The 20,706-nt window shown below is 47.1% G+C and overlaps 1 protein-coding gene across 11 annotated transcripts in view; it reads right to left on the bottom strand.

Annotated features, from left to right (window-relative positions):
* Positions 1-846: 846 nt before the first annotated feature.
* lpp (LIM domain containing preferred translocation partner in lipoma) overlaps positions 847-20,706 on the bottom strand; it is a 621,439-nt gene continuing 601,579 nt past the window's right edge. For 10 of the 11 annotated variants that reach the window (XM_068042851.1, XM_068042848.1, XM_068042845.1 and 7 more), the window contains one exon: positions 847-14,889. In XM_068042851.1, the coding sequence (XP_067898952.1) occupies positions 14,761-14,889 (129 nt within the window). In that variant the 3' untranslated portion in view covers positions 847-14,760. The remainder of the gene's footprint in view (positions 14,890-20,706) is intronic. The other variant, XR_010976005.1, reaches the window with a different exon arrangement.

Genomic DNA, 20,706 nt, shown 5'->3' on the forward strand with positions numbered 1-20,706 from the left:
CAGTGTTACCGTACCATATCCAGGCAGTGCAGTGTTACCTTGCCATACCCAGTCAGTGCAGTGTTACCGTACCATACCCAGTCAGTTCAGTGTTACCGTGCCATATCCAGTTAGTGCAGTGTTACCGTGCCATACCCAGTCAGTGCAGTGTTACCGTACCATATCCAGGCAGTGCAGTGTTACCTTGCCATACCCAGTCAGTGCAGCATTACCGTGCCATATCCAGTCAGTGCGGCGTTACCGTGCCATATCCAGTCAGTGTGGCGTTATCGCGCCATATCCAGTCAGGGCGGTGTTACCGTGCCATATCCAGTCAGAGCGGCGTTACCGTGCCATATCCGGGCCATATGGTGTTACTGTGCCAATCCAGACCGTGTGTTGCTATTGTATCTTATCCTAACCATGTGCTGTTACCGTGCTGTATCCAGACCTGGTTCTCATTTCATGTCCTGTTTCTTGCTCACAGATTGTACAAATCCAGTTGTTCCTGAAAATATTCCAGTCAGAGAGATTAAGGTGCTCATGAGTCAATGATGGATGAGGATGGGATTGGGGCACAGCAGTGAAGCCGCACAAGGGATGTGGGACTGCGGCTGCGACTGAGATGTATCCTCACGTCAGGGAGCTGAGGGTGAAACTAACAGGATTAGTCCTGATGAAAATCTCTTGTTTGCCATTTACAAAGCAACAATGAAAATGGCTGACGAAATATTTAGAGGCTCGGAAGCGTTCCTGGTATCAGGCGGCAGAGAGGTGAACGTGGCAGTTAAAGAGTTAACAGTCCAATACAAAGTGGAATTTTATTTAACTATAAACTGTGTCAGAATAAACCACACACTACAAATATTTTGATTGTACGTGAGACTTTTATTGATAACGGTGCTAATAGGCAGTATATAAATCTCATAACAGAGTGGGGGAAGGCCATATTTGTGAATGATTCTCAGCTCCCCCCAGAATCAAAATAAAATCATATTGCAGATCAACACACAGTTTTTAAAGAAATATTTCAATTATTAAAATAATCACAGGTGAATAGCAAAGCAGACAACATTGATTTTGAAGTGTTATATATAAAATGTTTTATATTCAGTCTAAATAAGTATATACAGTCCAACCTGTTTAGATTGCACTCTGCTCTTTCAGTTCCATTTTATTGCTCCTTCTCTCTTCTCTATTAAGTTCCTTTGCCCTCACCCCTGCTCTTAGGCAAAATGGCGAAGTATCTTAGATAAAAACTCGCCTCCTCTGGTGGTTTGGATTGTGTTGGTTTGGGTTGAGTTGATTTGGGTTGAATTGCGTTGGGTTGAGCTGAGTTTGATTGAATTTGGTTGTGTTCAGTTGGTTTTAGCTGATTTGGGCTTGGTTAAGTTGGTTTAGTTTGAGTTGGTTTGAGCTGAGTTGAGTTGGGTTGTGTGGGTTGGGTTGAGTTGGGTTGTGTTGAGTTGAGTTGAGTTAAGTTGGGTTCAGTGGGGTTAGGCTGGGTTGAGCTGAGTTGAGTTGGTTTGGATTGAATTGAGTTCGCCTGGGTTGGGTTGAGTTGGGTTAAATTGAGTTGCACTGGATTGAGTTGAGTTGGGTTAAGTTAGTTGAGTTGAATGGGGAAAGGCTGGGTTGAACTAAGTGGAGTTAGGTTGAGTTAAGCTGGGTTGGACTGGGTTGAATTGGGTTGGCCTGGATTGGGTTGAATCAGGTTGGGTTACATTGAGTTGGATTAGAATGAGTTGGGTCGAGCTGAGTTAGGTTGAATTGAGGTCCGTTGGGCTGAATTGGATTCTGTTGTAAGCTGATTCTGGAGGGCACTGGGATTGTTTCAGATCCCCTCTCCTCTGATATGCACTTGATCATTATTGTGAACAACACAACCTAATCATGGCATGTGCTGAATCTATCAGTTCACTAGAACTTCAGATGTCAAACTGTTTGCAGGAATTCCCAGAGATTTGGCTCAGGAGACATTCTCACTGATACAATCTGCCTGGTTAGGACTAAATCCTTCTTATGTAAAAGCTCTGCAACATTTATGGTCAATCTGTAAATGCCACAACACTTTACCAGCAGTAACATGTGGCTACTTGCTCATCTGAGACAAGTGTTAATAACTCACCTGATCTCCTCTGCCCACTGATTCTACCAGGGCTCAAGGAAATGGAACAGAACTTTGTCAAATGGCTTAACCACTACAGAGCTCCAAAGATTACAATTTCTAGACATATTGGACCGTACAGTATTTGAGCCATGCAACAAAACACTCAAACAATCCTGGTGCCATGCCCCATAAATCCCTTTATAACTCGAGCCAGACTATTGTTCCCTATGTTCCAACACTCACTGGGATACAGTTCCTGAAGGTGCTGACTCTCAATGGGATACAGTTCCTGAAGGTGCTGACTCTCACTGGGATACAGTTCCTGAAGGTGCTGACTCTCACTGGGATACAGTTCCTGAAGGTGCTGACTCTCACTGGGATACAGTTCCTGAAGGTGCTGACTCTCACTGGGATACAGTCCCTGAAGGTGCTGACTCTCACTGGGATACAGTTCCTGAAGGTGCTGACTCACACTGGGATACAGTTCCTGAAGGTGCTGACTCTCACTGGGATACAGTCCCTGAAGGTGCTGACTCTCACTGGGGTATGAGTTCCACACACACTGACTCTCACTGGAGTACGGATTCCAGGAGAGGTTACTGGTCTTGTGATCAGGGGTACAAGTTCTGCCTGGTCTTTTCCCTTTCCCTCGCCCAGGAGCAGTGAGACTAATTGTAGAATCCTGCCCCTATTCTGATTGAAATCAGCAGAGTCAGCAGAAACTGGGGGTTATAACTGGTACTGGGGCAGAGTGCATAAGGAAAAGAAAGAAAAATGATGAGTACAACAACAACTGTGTACAGAACTGAATGGTGTGAAAATGTGAGTTACAAACAAGCATGTGTAATTTATAAAGAAGTCAGTTTCTAACTGCATTTTAAGGCATATACTCACTGACTTGTCTAGCTGCAGGGATGTTACGCAGCACTCGCACCAGCTCAGAGTTTGACTTTTCTTGCACCTGTCATTTATGCTGATAGCTGGTTAAATATTGTTTCACTGTTTAGGCAAAGGCAACTGAATTTGCCAAAGACTTTACTTTTAAGGTAATACCAGAAAACATACAAATTAATTGCAGCTATTGTTATTCCTGTAATTGTGCAGTACCTTTTAATATTGTGCTGTGCCCTGTAATATTGTAATTTTACCTGTGATATTTAGTATACGATCAGTAATGGAAGCAATAACAGACAGCCAGTTAAACAATTATTGATATATTCCACAGTTAGTTACTGGTCTGAAACTGACTCCATAAAGACACTGTGTTCATAATCTCGTCTTGTCTTGGTCAGGTTTAGGCTATCACAGTTGATTATAAATACATTAGAGTAATAAAAGTGTTTGTTTATAAAGGGTTTCAGAGGTTAATATTTAGTTAAAGTGGTGTCTCTCTCTGTTGCCTAACATGTACTGAGACCCAGACATTTCCACATTGGTTTGGGAATCATAGCCTGTGCTTGAAAAGTTTCTAAAAACACAAACTTGCAAATTGGTTCAAATTTACCAAACGTGTTGGGGCACAGCCCCTGAAAAGCCACCAGATGGCGATATGATGCCATCTTGATAACAGCAGGGTCAGTTTAACACGAAGGACAACAAGATTATAGACTTCTGGAAAACAAGCAGCATTATATAAATGATTGTAGCAGCAAGCGCATTCAGTTTATTGCATAGAATTCAAATGACCCCAAATTAATTACACAGAGTGCTGAAAGTGACAGAAAAGAGCAACAAGTAATCTTCATAAGAGTCAAGTCTAAACACAAGTTAAAAACACAAGCGAGGGAATTGTGAAGGTGAATTTATTCATGATAAAGAGACCAGGATCTGTTCCCTAGACACACTGACTGGCTTAGGTCAATATCCTGCCTGTTGCTCCAGAAACACAGACTTTTCCCCACCGGTACTGCAGCTGAGGGATATACAGTGACAGACCTGTACCCACCAGTACTGTACCCCAGTGTTATACAGTGACAGACCTGTACCCACCAGTACTGTACCCCGGTGTTATACATGACAGACCTGTCCTCACCAGTACTGTACCCCGGTGTAATACATGACAGACCTGTCCTCACCAGTACTGTACCCCAGTGTTATACAGTGACAGACCTGTACCCACCAGTACTGTACCCCAGTGTTATACAGTGACAGACCTGTCCCCACCAGTACTGTACCCCAGTGTTATAGTGACAGACCCTGTCCCCACCAGTACTGTACCCCAGTGTTATACAGTGACAGACCTGTACCCACCAGTACTGTACCCCAGTGTTATACAGTGACAGACCTGTACCCACCAGTACTGTACCCCAGTGTTATCCAGTGACAGACCTGTCCCCACCAGTACTGTACCCCAGTGTTAAACAGTGACAGACCCTGTCCACCAGTACTGTACCCCAGTGTTATACAGTGACAGACCCTGTCCCCACCAGTACTGTACCCCAGTGTTATACAGTGACAGACCCTGTCCCCACCAGCACTGTACCCCAGTGTTATACAGTGACAGACCTGTACCCACCAGTACTGTACCCCAGTGTTATACAGTGACAGACCTGTCCCCACCAGTACTGTACCCCAGTGTTATACAGTGACAGACCTGTACCCACCAGTACTGTACCCCAGTGTTATACAGTGACAGACCTGTCCCCACCAGTACTGTACCCCAGTGTTATACAGTGACAGACCCTGTCCCCACCAGTACTGTACCCCAGTGTTATACAGTGACAGACCTGTACCCACCAGTACTGTACCCCAGTGTTATACAGTGACAGACCCTGTCCACCAGTACTGTACCCCAGTGTTATACAGTGACAGACCCTGTCCCCACCAGTACTGTACCCCAGTGTTATACAGTGACAGACCCTGTCCCCACCAGTACTGTACCCCAGTGTTATACAGTGACAGACCTGTACCCACCAGTACTGTACCCCAGTGTTATACAGTGACAGACCTGTCCCCACCAGTACTGTACCCCAGTGTTATACAGTGACAGACCCTGTCCACCAGTACTGTACCCCAGTGTTATACAGTGACAGACCCTGTCCCCACCAGTACTGTACCCCAATGTTATACAGTGACAAACCTGTACCCACCAGTACTGTACCCCAGTGTTATACAGTGACAGACCTGTCCCCACCAGTACTGTACCCCCGTGTTATACATGACAGACCTGTCCCCACCAGTACTGTACCCCAGTGTTATACGGTGACAGACCTGTACCCACCAGTACTGTACCCCAGTGTTATACAGTGACAGACCTGTCCCCACCAGTACTGTACCCCAGTGTTATACAGTGACAGACCTGTCCCCACCAGTACTGTACCCCAGTGTTATACAGTGACAGACACTACCAGAGCTCTGCAGAGGGCACTAGCACCCCTAACATTTCTATTGGTAATTACTGACCGCTGATCATTATCTCGATCATTAACACAGCTGCCAATTTGCTTCTCCTGTTTGCAGTGAGATAATGATCAGATAATCTGTTTTAGTGACATTGATTGGTAAATATACACCAGGACACTGGGGAGAATTGTGGTCTTTTTCCAAATTGAGGTCATTAAATCTCTGCTGCCCATATCCAATCTTGTATCAAGTCCCGTTCCCCTATCACCCCTCCGCTCGCTGACCTACTTGACTCCCAGCGTCTCAATTTTATAATTCTCATCCTTGTTTTCAAATCCCTCCACGGCCTCACCCCTCCCTATCTCTGTAACCTCCTCCAGCCCCACAACCCTCCGAGATCTCTCCACTCCTCTAATTCTGTCCTTCTGTGGCTTGGTGTCAAATTGTGTTTGATAATTGTTCCTGTGAAGCTCTTTAGGATTATTTACTGTGTTAAACATGCTCCAAAAATATTAATGTTGTAAACAAGAGCAGCCATTTAGCAGCTCGAGCTGTTCCATCATTCAGGAAGATTCTGCTTCAGCACAGTGAAATTAAACCAAATCTGACACTGAGACAAAGAGGGGGAGGGGGAGGGGGAGGGGGAGGGGAAGAGCAGGAAGGGAGGGGTAAGATGGACGAAGGGAATGGAGAAGGGGGGACAGAGGCAGCAGGGAGGGTAGGAGGAAGTGAGGGGAGGGAGTGTGTGAGGGGAGTGAGTGAGTGAAGGGAGGGGGTGAGTGAGGGAAGGGGGTGAGTGAGGGAAGAGGGTGAGTGAGTGATGGGAGGGAATGAGTGAGGGGGTGAGTGAGTGAAGGGAGGGGGTGAGTGAGGAGAGAGGGTGACTGAGGGGAGTGTGTGAGTGAGTGAGGAGAGTGGGTGGATGAGTGAAGGGAGGGGTGAGTGAGGGGAGTGTGTGAGTGAAGGGAGGGGGTGAATGAGGGGATGGGGTGAGTGAGGGGACTGTGTGAGTGAAGGGAGGGGGTGAGTGAGGGGAGTGTGTGAGTGAGTGAAGGGAGGAAGGGAGAGGGGGGAGGGGGAAAGGAGGGCTTCTTTTCCGTTGCAGGGATTGGAACTGGACTGGAACAGTGAGACTGTATTGGGCCCCGGTTAATCTGGACTGAAACAGTGTGACTGCATTGGGCCCCAGTTAATCTAGACTGAAACAGTGTGACTGCATTGGGCCCCGGTTAATCTGGACTGGAACAGTGAGACTGTATTGGGCCCCGGTTAATCTGGACTGAAACAGTGTGACTGCATTGGGCCCCGGTTAATCTGGACTGAAACAGTGAGACTGCATTGGGACCCGGTTAATCTGGACTGAAACAGTGTGACTGCATTGGGCCCCGGTTAGTCTGGACTGAAACAGTGAGACTGCATTGGGCCCCGGTTAATCTGGACTGGAACAGTGAGACTGTATTGGGCCCCGGTTAATCTGGACTGGAACAGTGAGACTGTATTGGGCCCCGGTTAATCTGGACTGGAACAGTGTGACTGCATTGGGCCCCGGTTAGTCTGGACTGGAACAGTGTGACTGCATTGGGCCCCGGTTAATCTGCATGAGCAGCCAAAGCTTTTTAAAATGAATCATATTTCAGTGACGGGGAAGCTGATGAACCGGAACAACCCTCAGTCACGGGAAACCACGGAAACCACTTCTGGGTGAAAAATTAGCTCTTCTAAATATGGAAACAGGCACTATTAAAAAAAGCACCAAATACTGAACAGAATCTTCAGAGTTGTACATCTGTGAGTCCGTGAGGTTCTTGACGAAGATGAGTCTGACCCTACTGCTATCCCTCGCCTGTCCCTCCCTTCCCCCCATCCCCCTCCCTTCTTCTTCTCCCTCTCCCCTCACTACCAGGAACATCGGAACAGGAGCAGGCCACTTAGCCCTTGAGCCCATTCCACCATTCACTGAGGTCACGGTGGATCTATGATCTAACTCCAAATACACGCCATACCCCCATATTCCTTAATAACTTTGGTAAACAAAAATCTATCAATCTCAGATTAAAAATTAACAATTGATCCAGCATCAGTTGCAGTTTGTGGAAGAGAGTTCCAAACCTCTCCCATCCTTTGTGTGAAGAAGTGTTTTCTAATTTCACTCCCGAAAGGTCTGGCTCTAATTTTTAGACGATGCCCCTAGTCCTAGACTCCCCACCCAGTGGAAATACTTTCTCTCTAACTACCCGAATATCTTGGAAAATTACATTAAATCATCCTTTAATCCCCTTGTACTTTAACACCTGGAGTCCAGATATCATTCTGGTAAATCTACACTGCACTTCTCTGCAAGGCGCACAGCACACGCCAGAATCCAGCATCACTTTAAGATTAATTTCTGGATTGTCAGATTGTGATCCCAGGATTAGGAGAAATGGGACTTACACGGTACCCGGATAGAGTTGATGCCCAACCAGCCATCGTTACCCCTGTGTGTGAGGGGGGGGGGGGGGGGGGGGTCGGGAGTATTAATTGATCCTTGCAATATTTGTTTTGAATGGAGCAGGCCAACCTCTCCCTCATGCCTGGCCTGTCACCCAATCAGGTCATGCCTCCATTTTCCCCTCTTTGCTCTATAGCCCTAGATACCTTCAGCCAACGAAAATCGATCAATCTCAGTGCTGAAAACTCCAGTTGACCCCAGCATCCACAGCCTTTTGGGGGGAGAGTTCCTGATTTGCGCTCACTTTTGTGTAGAAATTGCTTTCTGATTTCACTTCAGAACAATTTAATCTTGACAGAAATAAAATCCAACTTTGGGAGTGATTCTCTTCATCTCAGATTTTCTATTTTAGTCGAGTCATTGCAGCCTCTGATTCGCCAACTGCCTGGTGCGAGACTAGCTCAGCATAATCTGGATCCCGGGAATGCCAAACACAACCTGGGAATGCGTTATACAATTAGAAGTGTGTTGTATTCCCAGGAATGTGTTTTATAATCAGGAATATTTTGTATTCCCAGAAGTGTGCTCTACAATTAGGGAATGTGTTGTATTCTCGGGAATGAGCTGTATAATCAGGGAATGTGTTGCACAAATCTGAACTCATCTGTATTGATTAATACAATCTCAGATGGAATAAAGCTCAGCTCAGATTAAGCAGTGGCTGCAGATGGTGTCTAATTAGATAAAAGCAGCATTAAACAGTAACCAGGCAAAGTTATTTTGTGCAATGTCTCAAATGTAATTTACTGGCAGTACATTGTGCACAATCGGCACCTGATCTATGTACTCATTTAAATAATTCTAAGGCACCAGATGTAGTTCCTAATGAAAGAACCACAGGATCAATAAAAGTGATCACTTCATTATTGTGGAGCAGCTGCTTTGTCACTCCAGCTTCACACAACATGAATGCAGTTTGTATCATCAAATCACACTGGAAAATAAAAACCTGTTTTTTTGTTAAAGATAGGCCCCTGAGGTGAACTTCTGGCAAAATTTATGAATGGGGATTGTCAAATTCAGCTGAATCCCTGCCCCACTCATTGGGCTTTCTGAGGTCCTCCCATATATTGGGTGTTTTTCACAAGGGCAGTCAGAGTTGACTTTCCTGCCAACAGAACAGAGCACAGTTACTCCTGCAAAATATAAACATTCAGTCTCAATTTGCTCGAATATTCTCCAATTTTGCTGGCGTAATTTTGGCATAAACTCCAAAATGACCCATTTCAGAAGCACAGGACCATGGGCAAGCAGGAAGGTTAGTGAGGGCATCGCTTCAAACTCTTTCACTGCTTCCTGTGGTTGTACAGCACATTCCAATGCTCCATTCTGGTTGTCGGGAGCATGGGACAGGAGTGTTTGTGGAGGGGAACCTTTGCAGGTAAGTGGAGAATTATGTTGAGTGCTTGAGAATTTCTATCGCTCAAGGGCACTTTTCACCCAATCAATAGCCACTCACTCAATAGGCCCCATTTGTACAGGATGCTCATGGGAAACTGCACCTGTTAGGAAACTTCACTCCCAGTTAACAAACACCTCACGTTTAAATTCTCCTCCTTGTTTCAAATCCCTCCATGGCCTCGCCCATCCCTATCTCTGTAATCTCCTCCAGCCCCACAACCATCTGAGCTATCAGCACTCCTCTAATTCTGGTCTCTTGAGCATCTGCGATTTTAATCGCTCCATCATTGGTGGCTGTGCCTTCAGCTGCCGAGGCCCTAAGCTCTGGAATTCCCTCCCTAAACCTCTCCATCTCTCCACCTCGCTTTCCTCCTTTAAGGAGCAACTTAAAGCCGACCTTTTTGACGAAGCTTTTGGTCACCTGTCCTAATATCACCTAATGTATCTCAGTGTCAAATTTTGTTTGATAACCCTCCTGGGACGTTTTATTAAGTCAAATGCTATTAAATGCAAATTGTTGTTATTGTTGGTGGTGAGGAACTGACCAACAAACGCAGGATAAATATAAGACCAAAAGAAATAGGAGCTGCTGTAGGCCATTTATCCCCTCGAGTCGGCTCTGCCATTCAATAAGACCATCGCTGATCTTCTACCTCAAATCCACTTTCCCGCCCTATCCCCATATTCCTTGATTCTCCTGGTGCCTAAAAATCTATTGATCTCTGTCTTGAATATACTGAATGACTGAGCATTCACAGCTCTGGGGTAGAGAATTCCAAAGATTCACAACCCTCTGAGTGAAGAGATTTCACCTCAGCTCAGTCCTAAATGGCCGACCCCTTATCTTGAGACCCCGTGTTCTAGACTCACCAAGCGGGGCAAATAGCCTCGCAGAATTTTTTTTATATTGTTTCATGGGATGCAGGAGTCGCTGGCAAGGCCAGCATTTGTCGCCCCATCCCTAATTGCTCTTGACAACTGAGTGGCTTGCTCGGCCATTTCAGAGGGCATCTAAGAGTCAACCACATTGCTGTGAGTCTGGAGTCACATGTAGGCCAGACCAGGTAAGGATAGCAGATTTCCTTCCCTAAAGGACATTCGTGAACCAGATGGATTGTAACAAAAATTTACAATGGTTTTATGGTAACAATTAGTTTCTTTTTTTTAAATTGAATTCAAATTTCACCATCTGCCATCGTGGGATTTGAACCCAAGTCCCCAGAGCATTGCCCCAGGCCTCTGGGTTACTAGTCCAATGACATTACAACTACACCATCACCTCCCCATTGCCCCAGGCCTCTGGGTTACTAGTCCAATGACATTACAACTACATCATCACCTCCCCATTGCATACATCACAATGTGATTACCTCACATTCTTCCAAACTCCAGAGAGTATAGGCCCATTCTACTCAATCTCTCAACCCCTACACCATCCAATCTAATCTAATCTAATCTAAAATCCAAAACCCAACACACACGCGCACACGCACACACACACACCCCTAACTGCATCCACACAATTGAATATTTGTCATGTTGCTTAGAATCTCAATGTTGTTGCAATACAAGTTGAAATGGCATAAGTCTTTAGGAAAAGATGAAGATCTTTGCAGGACCCTCCTCCTCAGAACTGTCTCATCCCAGAAACTATGGTCAGATATGCGTGTTTCCCACATAGGAAATCTGGCTTCCTTTGCCATGAAATTTCTGGCAAAATTGGCTCCTAAATTGGCCCAGAAAATGTTGGTCTCTGCACTATGTTTGGAGTTTGGTTATTTAGAAAGTCAGTTTATTTATTCTTTTTCCAATACAGATTCCCAGAGCTAAATAAAACTTACTTTTCGCATTTATAAAGTGCCAGAAGTAAACATTATTTCTTCCTGTATGAACTCAAAGCTGGAATGCCTGGTACCATTTTTGTTGAGCTCCTGTTGTGTCTATCAACAGCTCTCAGCATGTTGTATCCTCTGTTAGAATCTAGGAAACTAGCTGTGCTGTTCGTAACCTCACTCAAGCTATTCAAAAACCCATTAGACTGCTTTGCATATTGTGTGCTTTCAATGGGAGGGCAGGATTATTAATAACGGATCAGAAGTGAAGGGACACATGCTTCACAGGTAAATGAGATAATTTCTATTGATATAAAGTCCTCCAAGATCACAAACGTTCCTACAAAAATTTCCTTCAAACACAGAGTTGTCCTCAATACTTTTGGCAGTGGGCTTCTCACGATAGGGGACTTTTCAACAAGTTGTGAAAACAGTGTGTGTGTGGTACAGATTACAACGCTTCTTTCACCTAAGCTTTCCAATTCTCACCTGACGCATTCAAAAATAAAATCTCTTCCCTGTTGAGTCTGCAAAATGGAAGACACCACATTCACCATAACAAACCTCAGCTCCTTTGGCGCCAGTTAAACAAGAGGACATTTTTCTTTGGCGCCACCTCAATGAATGGCTTGTGATCACAACACAACCAACACAAACTACTGCCATCATTCAATGAATGATTTCGCCTTTCACTAGAACCCACTCCTCCCTTTCAACATATCCTTCAGCTCCAAATCCCAGCGATAGCACAAGGTGTGTATTGAAAGACTTGGAGCACAGCCTCAATCCTCCTGGCTGATATGGGTTGAGCTATGGCCACTCTTTGGGCTGGGTGCCCAGCCCAGCACTGAAATTGTCTGTCAAAGGGAGTCAATTAACTAAAAGACATGTACAGCCGTTGCTTTGAGGGTCCTTTTGGATGAGTAGATTTTACACAGGTTGGAGCCTGTCCTATACAAGACAGCAGCATTGTGTTCAAATAACCTCCACACACTCAACTCAACCCCAGCAGCAGTTTTCGGTCCCTCTAGTTTTCCCCTCTGGGAGAGGTGTTGCTTCCTGCTGGGCTACAGTACAATGGGCAGCCTCTCCCTGCTGGGGTACAGTACAATGGACATCCTATCCAAGCTGGGCTACAGTACAATGGGCACCCTCTCCCTGCTGGGGTACAGTACAATGGACATCCTCTTCCTGCTGGGCTACAGTACAATGGGCACCCTCTCCCTGCTGGGGTACAGTACAATGGACATCCTCTCCCTGCTGGGGTACAGTACAATGGACATCCTCTTCTTGCTGGGGTACATTACAATGGGCACCCTCCCCCTGCTGGGGGAATGTACAATGGACATCCTCTTCTTGCTGGGGTAGAGTACAATGGACATCCTCTTCCTGCTGGGCTACAGTACAATGGACATCCTATCCCTGCTGGGCCACAGTACAATGGACATCCTCTTCTTGCTGGGGTACATTACAATGGGCACCCTCCCCCTGCTGGGGGAATGTACAATGGACATCCTCTTCTTGCTGGGGTAGAGTACAATGGACATCCTCTTCCTGCTGGGCTACAGTACAATGGGCACCCTCTCCCTGCTGGGGTACAGTACAATGGACATCCTCTTCCTGCTGGGGTACAGTACAATGGACATCCTCTTCCTGCTGGGGTACATTACAATGGACATCCTCTCCCTGCTGGGCTACAGTACAATGGACATCCTATCCCTGCTGGGCCACAGTACAATGGACATCCTCTTCTTGCTGGGGTACATTACAATGGGCACCCTCTCCCTGCTGGGGTACATTACAATGGGCACCCTCTCCCTGCTGGGGTACAGTACAATGGACATCCTCTTCTTGCTTGGGGAATGTACAATGGACAGCCCCCTCTGTTGGGCACAGGTCATCCTCCAGAACATTGGAGTGAGCCCAGTGGGTGTTGGTGGGTCATTCCTCTGTAGAGGGCCCGTGGCTGAGGCAGTGACATTCCAGCCAGGTTCACACACCTAAACAGACACTCACTTCACTGCGAAATTCATTGGCTCGAGACCAGGAGCATGAACCTGGGCTGAATTTCCCCTCCTTACTCCACCTGTAGGATCGAATACCACAGCTGCTGGGATCAGGTAAGTCAGCACACATACAGGTGGAGCCAGTGACTCCATGGATCAAAGTTAGCTGTGGGATCCCCTCACTTTGGAGTCTGTTTTCTCCAAAATATCCTTAAAATGCACAGGGTTTTATAAATTCCCTCTAGATTCCATATTTGGTAATTTAAGGCATCAGTTAAACTCTCCCTGACCACAATGGGGTGGAGTTTGCTTGGTGAGTTCTCCTGATCTTCCAATGTAACTTTGGTGAAACAGCATGATCAAAGGAAGATTGGCAGAACTAGGAGGAAATTCACCCCCTTGGCCATTTTAGGAAAGCAGATGTAGAAGGATTGTCAGTGTGGATGTGTCAGAAATCAGGATTCCATGACTGGGAATCTTGGTGGGGGGGGGGGGGGGCAGCTGGGGGTCAATTTTCACTGCCCCCTGCGGAGAAAATAGGAAAAGGGGTGTGAAACTGGAGGCCACCTTCGACACATACTGCCCACCTAGCGTTCATTTCGGAACACCAGCGTTCCAGCTTGGGGGATTTAGCCACCATTCCAGGAGATCAGTTGCAATGTTATCCCATAGGAAGAAAAATCAATTCAAAAGAAATTCTATAACCCTGTGTAATGTACAACGGATGGAAATTGTGGGATTAGAGTAAAAATTCCCCAGGCTGTTCCCTCCCATTCCACAGAATAATTCCCAAATAGCAGCCAGTCCCTTTCTACTCAATAATAAGAGGGAATGTGAGAAAGAGAGAGACAGTGGAGAGGGAGACTGACCGAGAGAGACAGAGAGAACGAGACAGAATGAGACAGAGAGAGAGAGAGAGTGAGAAAGAGAGAGTGAGAAAGAGAGAGAGAGATTAACAGAAGACAGAGTGAATACTGTGCTGACTATGGGTTGGGAGATTGGGCTGTGAGTGGATTATGAGCCCAGGTTCTAATTATCACATCAGCAAGGCACTAATTTCCTTGCTGGCCTATTTTCAGTCCTCTGGTTAACAAGTTCACATTACTTTGCTGGTTCACACTATTTCACTTTTCAAAATCATTTTTCTCAGGACTGCAGTGTGATAATGGAGATTGGGTTGTGGGTGTTAGTTTCCAGAGACAGTCAGAGGCACTACAGACAGTTCACCTGTACTTGTGGAAATAAAGCTGCACAGGTTAACCAGTGAGAGCGAGCTGTGGCAGGGATTAAACCCCCTCGACGCCCCCCCACCCCCCAAACAGCGGTAACTTACAGGCAGCCAGTGTGAAGCTGTGTCACAGGAACAGTTACTCTTGGGAAAGACCAAGGAAGCAGGGTGATTGGCAGAGGTAAGGCTGTGGACGGCAAGCTCACAGTGAAACTGGAAAGTGGAAGAGTAGGAGAAGTGCAGCATTCTGCTAACCGCCAAATCTTTGGTAGAGAGTTCCCCACTTGTGGAAACTCTGTGGGAACTCAAATCCCCACAGGTTGATGTGCTGCTCCTGCTGGGCAGTGCGGGTCAATGGGCTATCGGAGCCATCAGAGGTCAGTGGTGGCCTTAGCAGTCAGTGTCTGGATACGAGTAGCATTGCAAGCCTTGCAGTAGATGTGTCCATCCAGGGGGTAACATCCTTGAGTGTCTCCATCCGACAGGAGGATATTACAGTCCTGAAATAAAATCAGAATGCTCCATGAGGCCAAGATCGGGAGGAGAATTGGTAACACAGAAGCATAAATTCAGCACTGATGCATAAATGGGCAGAGGGGCAGAAATGTTTACAACCAACGAGTTATGAGAAGATGTGATCTATCCTACTGATGGTGGTTGGATTGGGGTTGGGGTAGGGGTGGTTGCTGAGGTACCAATTCAGGTGTTGCTGTCCCACCCACACCATCCCATTGAGCCCATCTCTGTAATTTGGGACACAAACATTGCCTTGGGTACATTCAGGCCCTGCTACAGTACACCTTCACTGGAATGGCAGGACTGTGCTGATTAACTATTGACCATCACTGCGATCAGCGCCTGACGTGGGAAAGGCACAAAGGTGAGTAATTGGGATTCCTGACATGTAAAACGAATTCCAAAGGTTTTTACACAATCATGATTAAAGGATTCGATAGGGTAGATACAGAGAAACTATTTTCTCTGGTGTGGGGAGTCCAGAACAAGGGGGTTTGATCTTAAAATTCGAGCCAGGCCGTTCAGGGATGATGTCAGGAAGCACTTCACACAAAGGGGAGAGGAAATCTGGAACTCTCTCCCTCAAAAATCTGTGGATGCTGGAAATTTTCAAGATTGTGATCAATAGATTTTTATTGGGTCAGTGTAACGGGGTATATAGAGTAAAAGCAGGACAATGGAGCTGAGGTCCAGTCACGTTCTGACTGAATGGTGCAACAGGATTGAGGGCTCAATGGCCTTCTCCTGTTCCTATTGCTTATAATATGCTGTCCAAATAAGGAAAAGACTTTGCATTTATATAGCACCTTTCACCTGCTCAGGACATCCCAAAATGTTTTAAAACCAGAAGTACTTTTAAAGTGTAGTCACTGTCATAATGTAGGAAACAATCCAGCCACACCATTTCTGCAGCTACTGATTTTTCAACCACACCATCATCTCCACCTTTGATGCCCTAGTCTCCAATAAAATCATCACTCTCTCACCCTACATTCCCTAGATACCGACTTCATCCCTCTCCCTGGAAACTCTCTGAGGCTGAACCAGACAGTTCACAAACTTTGTGTCATATTTGACCCTGGGATGAGTTTCCCACCACATATCTGTGCCAGCACTAAGTCTACCTATCACCACCTCTGTGAAATCGCCCAACTCCGACCCTGCCTCAGCTCATCTGCTGCTGAAACCCTCATCTATGCCTTTGTTACCTCTCTTCTTCCTCTTTGGCCTCCTTGTCTCGAGAGACAATGGGTCAGCACCTGGAGGTGGTCAGTGGTTTGTGGAGCAGCACCTGTGGAAGAGTCTGTCACTCGAGAATTGGCCTTTATAGCCACTCCAGGCACTGCAGATAAAATTGGTTGTCGGGGCTGTTACACAGTTGGCTCTCCCCTTGCACTTCTGTCCTCTTTCCTGCCAACTGCTAAGTCTCTTCGACTTTGTTACATCTAAATTTGACTATTCCAATGCACTCCTAGCTGACTTCCCACATTCTACCCTCTGTAAACTTGAGGTCATTCAAACCCTGCTGACCGTGCCCTTACACACACCAAGTCCCGTTCACCCTTCACCCCTCTGCTCACTGATCTACATTAGCTCCTGGTCAAGTAACATTCAATCTTAAAATTCTCATCCATGGCCTCGGCCCTCCTATCTCTGTAATCTCCTCCCACCCCACTACCCTCCGAGAGCTCTGCGCTCCTCTAATTCTGGCCTCTTGAGCATCCCCCATTTTAATCACTCCACCATTGGTGGCCGTGTCTTCAGCTGCCTAGGCAGTTTGCTCTTGAATTCTCTTCCTAAATCTCTCCGCCTCTCTATGTCTCTTTCCTCCTTTAAGATGCTTCCTAAAACCTACCTCTTTGACCAAGCTTTTGACCATCTGACCTAATATCTCCTTCTGTGAAGGGCAAATCTTGTTTAACTAACTTGCTGGAGTTTTTAATGAGGTAACAGAGAAGAATGATGAGGCCAATGCTGTTGATGTGGTGTACAACGACTGTTAAAAAGCATTTGATACAGTGCCACACAATGGACTTGTGAGCAAAGTTATAGCTCATGGAATAAAAGGGACAGTAGCAACATGGATACGGAATTGACTGAGTGACAGGAAACAGAGAGTGGTGTTTAATGGATGTTTTTCAGACTGGAGGAAGGAATTCCCCAAGGGTCGGTGTTAGGATGCCTGCTGTTCCTGATATATATTAATGACCTAGACTTTAGTGTATGGTCACAATTTCAAAATTTGCGGATGATATGAAATTTGGAAACATTGTGAACTGTGAGGAGGATAATGCTGAACTTCAAAAGGACATAGACAAGTTGGTGGAATGGGCAGACAGGTGGCAGATGAAGTTCAATGTGGAGAAATGTGAAGTGATTCATTTTGGTAGGAAGAACATGGAAAGAAAATATAAAATAGAGGGTAGAATTCTAAAGTGGGTGCAGTAGCAGAGGGACCTGGGTGTCTCTGTGCATAAGTCATTGAAGGTGACAGGACAGGTTGAGAGAGTGGTTAATAAAGCAGACAGAATCCTAGGCTTTATTAACAGGGGCATGGAGTACAAGAGCAAGGAAGTTATGTTAAACTTGTGGAGAACTCTGGTTCGGCCTCAGCTGGAGTATTGCGACCAATTCTGGGTGCCGCACTTTAGGAAAGATGCAAAGGCATTAGAGAGAGTGGAGAAAAGATTCACGAGAATGGTTCTAGGGAACAGGAATTTCAGTTATGAAGATAGATTGGAGATACTGGGGCTGTTTTCCTTGGAGAAGAGAAGGCTGAGAGGTGATTTGATCTGTATTCAAAATCATGAGGGGTCTGGAAGGGTAGATAGCCAGAAACTGTTCCCAATGATGGAAGGATCAAGAATGAGAGGGCACAGATTTAAAGTAATTGACAAATGAAGCAATAGTGACATGAGGAAAACATATTTCATGCAGACAGCGGTTAAGGTCTGGAATCTGCTGCCTGAGAGTTTGGTGGAGGCAGGTTCAATTGAAACATTCAAAAGGGAATTAGACAGTTATATGAAAAGGAAGAATTTGCAGGACTGCAGGGAGAAGGCAGGGGAGCAGCACTAGGTAAATTGCTCTTTCAGAGAGCCAGCAGGGACATGAGGGGTCGATGGGCCTCCTACAGTGTTGTAACAATTCTGTGATTCTCTGATGTGGATTGGCATCACGTTTTGCTTTATAATTCTCCTGTGAAGAACCTTGGCACATTTTAGTAAGTTAAAAGCACTTTATAAATGCAGCTGTTGTTGACATATGGCTTCCTATTTGCACACAGCAAACTCCCACAAACAGCAATGCACTAATGATCAGATAATTTATATTAGCGATGTTGATTGAGGGATAAGTATTGTGTTAAGACAACGGGGAGAACTCCCCTGCTCTTCATCGGAATAGTGCCCTGGGATCTATTACATGCATCTGAAAGGACAGATGGGGAACCATTTAACATCTCAACCTAAAGATAGCATTTCAGACAGTGCAGCACTCCCTCAGAACTGACCCCCTGACAGTGCAGAACTCCCTCAGAACTGACCCCCTGACAGTGCAGCTCTCCCTCAGTACTGACCCTCTGACAGTGCAGCACTCCCTCAGAACTGACCCCCTGACAGTGCAGCACTCCCTCAGAACTGACCCCCTGACAGTGCAGCTCTCCCTCAGTAATGACCCTCTGACAGTGCAGCTCTCCCTCAGTACTGACCCTCTGACAGTGCAGCACACCCTGAGTACTGACCCTCTGACAGTACAGCACTCCCTCAGTACTGACCCACTGACAGTGCAGCTCTCCCTCAGTACTGACCCCCTGACAGTGCAGCACTCACTCAGAACTGACCGTCTGACAGTGCAGCTCTCCCTCAGTACTGACCCTCTGACAGTGCAGCACTCACTCAGAACTGACCCTCTGACAGTGCAGCTCTCCCTCAGTACTGACCCTCTGACAGTGCAGCACTCCCTCAGTACTGACCCTCTGACAGTGCAGCACGCCCTCAGTACTGACCCTCTGACAGTGCAGCACGCCCTCAGTACTGACCCTCTGACAGTGCAGATCTCCCTCAGTACTGACCCTCTGACAGTGCAGCACTCCCTCAGTACTGACCCTCTGACAGTGCAGCACTCCCTCAGTACTGACCCTCTGACAGTGCAGCACTCCCTCAGTACTGACCCTCTGACAATGCAGCACTCCCTCAGAACTGACCCTCTGACAGTGCAGCTCTCCCTCAGTACTGACCCTCTGACAATGCAGCACTCCCTCAGAACTGACCCTCTGACAGTGCAGCTCTCCCTCAGTACTGACCCACTGACAGTGCAGCACTCACTCAGAACTGACCCTCTGACAGTGCAGCACTCCCTCAGTACTGACCCTCTGACAGTGCAGCACGCCCTCAGTACTGACCCTCTGACAGTGCAGCACGCCCTCAGTACTGACCCTCTGACAGTGCAGATCTCCCTCAGTACTGACCCTCTGACAGTGCAGCACTCCCTCAGTACTGACCCTCTGACAGTGCAGCACTCCCTCAGTACTGACCCTCTGACAGTGCAGCACTCCCTCAGTACTGACCCTCTGAAAATGCAGCACTCCCTCAGAACTGACCCTCTGACAGTGCAGCTCTCCCTCAGTACTGACCCTCTGACAGTGCAGCACTCCCTCAGAACTGACCCCCTGACAGTGCAGCACTCCCTCAGAACTGACCCCCTGACAGTGCAGCTCTCCCTCAGTAATGACCCTCTGACAGTGCAGCTCTCCCTCAGTACTGACCCTCTGACAGTGCAGCACACCCTCAGTACTGACCCTCTGACAGTACAGCACTCCCTCAGTACTGACCCACTGACAGTGCAGCTCTCCCTCAGTACTGACCCCCTGACAGTGCAGCACTCACTCAGAACTGACCCTCTGACAGTGCAGCTCTCCCTCAGTACTGACCCTCTGACAGTGCAGCACTCCCTCAGTACTGACCCTCTGACAGTGCAGCACGCCCTCAGTACTGACCCTCTGACAGTGCAGCACGCCCTCAGTACTGACCCTCTGACAGTGCAGATCTCCCTCAGTACTGACCCTCTGACAGTGCAGCACTCCCTCAGTACTGACCCTCTGACAGTGCAGCACTCCCTCAGTACTGACCCTCTGACAATGCAGCACTCCCTCAGAACTGACCCTCTGACAGTGCAGCTCTCCCTCAGTACTGACCCTCTGACAGTGCAGCACTCCCTCAGTACTGACCCTCTGACAGTGCAGCACTCCCTCAGTACTGACCCTCTGACAATGCAGCACTCCCTCAGAACTGACCCTCTGACAGTGCAGCTCTCCCTCAGTACTGACCCTCTGACAGTGCAGCACTCCCTCAGTACTGACCCTCTGACAGTGCAGCTCTCCCTCAGTACTGACCCTCTGACAGTGCAGCTTTCCCTCAGTACTGACCCTCTGACAGTACAGCACTCCCTCAGAACTGACCCCCTGACAGTGCAGCTCTCCCTCAGTACTGACCCTCTGACAGTGCAGCACTCCCTCAGTACTGACCCTCCGACAATACAGCACTCCCTCAGAACTGACCCCCTGACAGTGCAGCTCTCCCTCAGTACTGACCCTCTGACAGTGCAGCTCTCCCTCAGTACTGACCCTCTGACAGTACAGCACTCCCTCAGAACTGACCCCCTGACAGTGCAGCTCTCCCTCAGTACTGACCCTCTGACAGTGTAGCTCTCCCTCAGTACTGACCCTCTGACAGTGCAGCACTCCCTCAGTACTGACCCACTGACAGTGCAGCTCTCCCTCAGTCCTGACCCCCTGACAGTGC

The sequence above is a fragment of the Heterodontus francisci genome, chromosome 11 (assembly GCF_036365525.1).
Source record: "Heterodontus francisci isolate sHetFra1 chromosome 11, sHetFra1.hap1, whole genome shotgun sequence".
Taxonomy (NCBI): Eukaryota; Metazoa; Chordata; class Chondrichthyes; order Heterodontiformes; family Heterodontidae; genus Heterodontus; species Heterodontus francisci.